At 44.5% G+C, this 6,171-nt stretch overlaps 1 protein-coding gene across 2 annotated transcripts; it reads right to left on the reverse strand.

Annotated features, from left to right (window-relative positions):
* Window positions 1–662: 662 nt before the first annotated feature.
* On the reverse strand, window positions 663–6,170 carry MGME1 (mitochondrial genome maintenance exonuclease 1). 2 transcript variants are annotated; one of them, XM_077309736.1, is made up of 5 exons: window positions 6,035–6,170; window positions 3,945–4,546; window positions 3,489–3,711; window positions 2,755–2,887; window positions 663–1,372 (listed from the first exon to the last, which is right to left on the reverse strand). In XM_077309736.1, the coding sequence occupies exons 2-5, from the start codon at window positions 4,465–4,467 to the stop codon at window positions 1,220–1,222; spliced, it is 1,032 nt and encodes a 343-aa protein (XP_077165851.1). In that variant the 5' UTR covers window positions 4,468–4,546; window positions 6,035–6,170; the 3' UTR covers window positions 663–1,219. The 2 variants fall into 2 exon arrangements, with proteins under 2 accessions (XP_077165851.1, XP_077165852.1); XM_077309737.1 differs by having other exon boundaries at window positions 5,864–6,080.
* Window position 6,171: the final 1 nt, after the last annotated feature.

Raw genomic sequence — 6,171 nt, forward strand, 5'->3', positions numbered from 1 at the left:
CTTGCGTGTGTTTTGAATATACTCCAATAAAGGTAAAGGTATCCCCTGTGCAAGCACCGAGTCAAGTCTGACCCTTTGGGTGACGCCTTCTAGCGTTTTCATGGCAGACTCAATACGGGGTGGTTTGCCAGTGCCTTCCCCAATCATGACCGTTTACCCCCCAGCAAGCTGGGTACTCATTTTACCGACCTCGGAAGGATGGAAGGCTGAGTCAACCTTGAACCGGCTGCTGGGATTGAACTCCCAGCCTCATGGGCAATGCTTTCAGACGGCTGCCTTACCACTCTGCGCCACAAGAGGCTCTTATACTCCAATATTTTCCCCAAATGAATCCCCTTGAGTGTAGGCTTGTCGTCTTCATTTAAGAAGGGTTTCTCCCAGGGAACAGACCCTGTAAAAGTTGGTAGAAAAGATCCTTGCATTACCCAGCCTCGTGCTATATTCATGAATCCCCACAATTCCCTTTGAGGGATCCAATTCAGGTAACAGAATTATCTACGAAGCAAACTAGATGTCCTCCCCTGCCTAGAAAAATGGGAAAATAAACTCACCGAGTATTTAGTAATGGTCAAACAAACGTCTGAGAAACAGATCTATAATGGCATCTGAGAAAAGTTGGAGCGTGTATTATGCTAACAGGAGATAAATGAGAAGTAGTTAAAAAAACTGTACAGAAATGTATTGAAATAAAGAAGCAAAACAAGGAGTCTTAAATTAAAATCTAGATCTTGAGCAGAAATATCCTCTGCCTGCTTATTATGATATATCAGGTTTTCTTCCTGTACTATGATACAGTTAAAAGTTACACTGAAGAGGCAAAAAGATACAATACTGGCTCGTGGCTGTTTATAAATAAAACCATAAAATTACAGTAAGAATCCAATTAATTTACAATAAAAGTGGCAGAAATTAAAATAAATATACCCCACCAAAATATTTATTTATTTTTAAATGTATACTCTGTTTTTCCCTGAAGCTCAGGGTGGTTCTTTCAAAAATTATAATGAACAGGGTGTTGGGGAGAAATGCTTTTTGTTTCATGTACCTTGTGTTACATAATTATTTATGATATTCACAATTATGATGCACAACCCCTTTTTCATTTCTGTAGCCCTCTTCATGTCTTTGGTTTTCTAAAAAACAAAAATATATCTTTAGAAAGGAGCCAAGCAGCAGTCATCCTCTAAGCCAGATCTGAGCAACCCTCTGCCCAGAATCATCATGCAGTCCTACGGTCCTTCCCTTTCTCTCTGAATTCCTCCAGCCGAAGCAGCCACTTGCTCCAGTACTGAGAACACAGCTCAGAGTCCATATAGTGAGGATGGGCAGGAGAGCCATCATTGTAGGCAATCACAAGAAGTCCACAGTCAACCTGAGAGAAAGAAGAAGCCAAATTTACAGCCTAACAAATTCAAACATTTCCTAGTAAACATCCTTAAGCTGACTTGCGTAACGAGGAAATTTTTCTAAGTCTTTTTAATGAATAGCTATATCTTAATCCCAACATGAAGTAGGAGCTACTGGGGGCTAGAATCCCTGTCCTAGGATCTGAGGTGTCTCCCATTCTGGAATGGGGTTGCACTCCCACTAAAAATGCAGGCTTATAGTCTGGGGAGCTGATGGACCTGGCGCTCCTGTTGGATATAAACAGGTGGTAGAGGTGGCCAGGGGTGCCTTTCACCAGCTCTGGCCTTTACTCGGTGAGAATGATTTAGCTACTGTAGAAAGCACCCCAATAACATATAGGTTAGAGTACTGCAATGTGCTGTACTTGGAGCTACCCTTGAAGACTGTTGAGAAGCTACATTTGGTATAGAATGCTGCAACCAGAATAATCAGAGTACGTCAAGGGGATCATATCATTCCAGGCTTCTGGGCCCAATTTAAAGCCATATATGGCTTGGGGCCATCATACCTTTAAGACCAACCAAGTTTAATCCCGGGTATTTTTAATTCTGTGCATGAAAGTTTAGATTTAAATTTGGTTTGTCTTTAAAGTTCCACTGGACTCAGGCTTTGTTCTACAGATGAGCAAGTGTAAGTCATGCAATGCAGGAAAGCAGTAACTTTATTTAATTAATTGAGGGAATATCTGTACCCCACCTTTTCCTGTAGCTCAGGGTGGCTTATAAATCTAAACTTGAAACATACAAAATACAGTAAAATGCCAAATAGCCTGCTTCCCTCTGAAAGAACTCCTGCAGCTTATAACCTATTAGAACTCTGGCAAATACAACAGTCTTGCAATGCTTCCTAAAAACCTTATGAGACAGCATCTTCCCCCCTCCACCTCTTCAGGTAACCCATTCTACAAGATGAAAGCTGCAAGAGAAAAAGGATGCGCTCCAAGACCGTTTATGCACTGGAGGTTTCATGCTGGGTTACAGGCTGGAGTTTTAGTCCTGGCAGGTCGCCCCACCTCATCCTGCACTCACACAGGGGAGCATTTGGCCCAGTGCATCTCATCTGCCCTCTATTTGTGCTCCTGCACGAGAACTGGGGCAGTAAAGTGCCCAGTGCATAAACGGTCCAATTGATACAAGGTGGGCTACCTCAAGCAGAGGAAGATCTATTAGGTGGGGGTCTGAGGATCACAGTTGGCACACAGGACATGGGGAGAAATAACCCTTACAATGTGTGGGTCAGTCTTATTCAAAATACCACCAGACAAGAGAGAGATTCAGTTCCAGGGTGGGGATGAAAAGCATCAGATTCAAATGCAACCTTTGCACTAAGAAGAGCGTGGTTACTGACCTGGAAGTCATAGTTGGCATCATGGTTAACAGCTCCTATGTACGCTGCAACCTGCAGTGGGTTGTCAAATGTATTCTGAAGAAGCGGCTTCGGTTTCCTTGAAGTCTTCCAGTCAACGATGCATAATCTTCCTCTGTAGAAAAATGCAATACAATTCTGTCTAGCCAAATGACCACAAATTTTGATGAGTATAAAATTAAAATGCTATTAACCGCCACGCTCAGCTAGGGCCGGCTCATGGAGGTTTATAAATGAAACCATAAAATGACAGTAAAAATCCAATTAATTTACAATAAAAAGTGGCAGAAATCAAAATAACTGTACTGCAACAAAATATTTTATTTATTTACTTATACATTTATACTCTGCTCTTCCCTGACGATCAGGGTGGCTTATAGAGATTTGATGTTGTTTTTAAAATTATAATAAACAGGGTGCTGGCTTTTTGTTTCATATACCCCTGTGTTCCATAATTATTTCCTATATTCACATTTATGGTGCACAACCCCTTTTTCATTTCTGTAGCCCCCTTCACATCTTTGTTTTTTTAAAAAAACAAAAATATATCTTTAGAAAAGAGCCAAGCAGCAGTCATCCTCTAAGCCAGATCTGAGCAACTCTTGGTCGAGAATCATCATGAAGTCCTACTGTCCTTCCCTTTCTCTCTGAATTCCTCCAGCCGAAGCAGCCACTTGCTCCAGTACTGAGAACACAGCTCAGAATAAGCATCTCACCTGTACTCAGCCACACAGTCCACTAGGCCTTGATACTGGAGAGTCTCATGCTCCACTGCGCTTTCAAGGGCTCTCACGGCAGAGATATCCTGGAGCACATGCTGCACGCTGGCCAAGTAGCCGGAGACGCCGCTGCGTTCTTCCTGTTCCTTCACAGAGTCTTCTTTAGCTAACAGCAACCCTTCTAGGGCCCTGTGGAAGAGCTTGCCTTGTTGGAATATATCTGTGAAACAAGAAAAATGTCACTACCAATTACGGTGAGTGAAACATGGTCAATTACGGTGAGTGAAACATGGATGGGTAGCAGTCAAGCAAACTCTGCTACCAGTAGCCATAAAACAACCAGATCTTCTCCAAAACAAGAGTTAAAATGCATTGGGGAAGGGCAGCAGTGACTTACAACATCTGAAGAGCCAACTCACTTTTAAAAGATAACCAATGCATTTGGTTGCTTACCTTGAGTGTATTTTGCAAAGCCCTCTTCTCCAAGTTCCAGAATCATTTTCCGTTTCCACCTCTCCAGAAAAAAGGCCTGCTCCAGGGGCATGGTCTGCTGCAGGACCGTTGTCACACTGGCCATCTTGTTCCTTTGCAAGCTGATCTGCAGAGGTGGTGCTAGGGAAGCTTTCTGGAGTGGAATGTTCTTTGCAGGATTCAAGAGTGGAATCCAGTTTCCAGGAGTGCGTGGGTCAGCCTCCTTAGCTAGCTGCTTCTGTTTGCTCACTGGTCCGTAGAGCATATTGTCTTCTTCAAATATTGACTCTGGTGTTTGAGAACTACCTCTGAAGGATGTGACACTGCGGATCAAACTGCCATACCTTTCATGGTCAACGCATTCATATTCACTGGTTTTCTTCTTCATAGAAAGACAAGACGAGGTGGAAAGGCATCTGTGTGGGAGCCACTCTTTGTCGACCAGTCTCACTGAAAATAAGATTAGCCTAAAACACTTTTTGTTTAAAAAAAGAGATGGCCCCATATTGCCAGACAGTAGATACAGATGTGTGAGTCCAGGAGCTTCCTTTTTGATTTGAGAAACACTCTCACAATCAGTTATTCTAAAAAACAAACAAGCAAAACAGAAAATGTAGCCATCTTTGGTGCAATAGGCAGACAGAAAAGCTGCATTGGTAGCTTTTGAGGTGCTATTAAAGAAGCCATGATTTGGGTGGGCTGGTTCTGATGAAGACTGCATTCATTTATACAGCACACATCAAGTTTAGAAGAAGAGTTGGCTTTAAACCCAACTTTTCACTACCCAGAGGAGTCTCAAAGCGGCTTACGATCACCTTCTGTTACCCGCAACAGACACCCTGTGTGGTAGATGTTAATTAACTTTCCATATATATATTACACTTGTTAAACATTTGTAGGGTGATAGGACCACATGAAGTTGATCCCCCTCCACCCATGGATTTATTAATTGATTGCATTTGTATACCACCCTCCCATACGGCTCAGGGCACTTGACATGGGCCTGAGAAGAGGAGAGGTCCTGAGTGGGCGTGTCCACAGCTCTGCTCCTCAACCATGTTCTGCAGGATCACACTACTGGAGTTCCTGAAAAGCCTGAAGACAATTTCAAGGGTTTCTCAATGGTTAACCCAGGGTAGTCAAACTGCGGCCCTCCAGATGTCCATGGACTACAATTCCCATGAGCCGCTGCTGGCATTTGCTGGCAAGGGCACATGGGAATTGTAATCCATGGACATCTGGAGAGCTGCAGTTTGACTACCCCTGGGTTAAAAATTGAAAAGGGCTGACTCACACCTTGAATAAAACTTTATTGGTCTTACAGGTTCAGCTAGACTCAAATTTTGCTCTTCAGGTTTATCCTTGTAACCCACTTCCTCAGAAGACTGGCTCCATCCCAATAGGCCCCATCTCCCACTACGTGTGTCAATTGAATCACAACTGCAGTATCTCCCACATGTCAACAATATGAACTATAAGGTAAAGGCATCCCCTGTGCAAGCACCGGGTCATGTCTGACCCTTGGGGTGACGCCCTCTAGCGTTTTCATGGCAGACTCAATACGGGGCGGTTTGCCAGTGCCTTCCCCAGTCATTACCGTTTATCCCCCAGCAAGCTGGGTACTCATTTTACCGACCTCAGAAGGATGGAAGGCTGAGTCGACCTTGAGGCGGCTGCTGGGATTGAACTCCCAGCCTCATGGGCAGAGCTTTCAGACTGCATGTCTGCTGCCTTACCACTCTGCACCACAAAAGTCTCATATATGAACTATAATATCACCTATATTTTAGGATTTTAATATTGGCTATTGCTTATTGCACTGTTATTGCACCGAGCCTGCGGGGAAGGGCGGGATACCAATATAGTTTTGCATCCCATTTACACACACCCTGCCCGCTTACCAGGTGCGAAAACGGAAGACCGGGAACCCCTCCCTCCTTCCTTCCTTCCGAGGCCTCCGCGCGGGGCACATGGTTCCGTCTCCTCCATCTCACCCTCACAACAACCCTGCGAGGTTGAGAGAGAGACCCAAGGCAACTAGAGCAATTGAGGGGAACTCGATGCCGACTCACCGCCTGGAAGCCCACAGATTCCTCCTCGCAACACCTGCGCGGCACCCGCCATTCCCGCCCAGAAGGCTTTCCCATTGGTCCGTTCCTTCCACGTGACACCAACCCCGCCTCCCTCCCGCTCAGGGCATCCGTCTTCT

This window comes from Paroedura picta, chromosome 14 (assembly GCF_049243985.1).
Source record: "Paroedura picta isolate Pp20150507F chromosome 14, Ppicta_v3.0, whole genome shotgun sequence".
In the NCBI taxonomy this organism is placed as follows: domain Eukaryota; kingdom Metazoa; phylum Chordata; class Lepidosauria; order Squamata; family Gekkonidae; genus Paroedura; species Paroedura picta.

What these genes read in the sequence shown, in the direction of transcription:
- MGME1 (XM_077309736.1), bottom strand. Translation starts at nt 4,467, where the DNA reads ATGGGGCCATCTCTTTTTTTAAACAAAAAGTGTTTTAGGCTAATCTTA. An exon ending in CTTTGCAAAATACACTCAAG is followed by an intron (nt 3,712 to 3,944) that starts GTAAGCAACCAA and finishes CTTGTTTCACAG; the next exon opens with ATATATTCCAACAAGGCAAG. An exon ending in ATGCCAACTATGACTTCCAG is followed by an intron (nt 1,373 to 2,754) that starts GTCAGTAACCAC and finishes TCTTTCTCTCAG; the next exon opens with GTTGACTGTGGACTTCTTGT.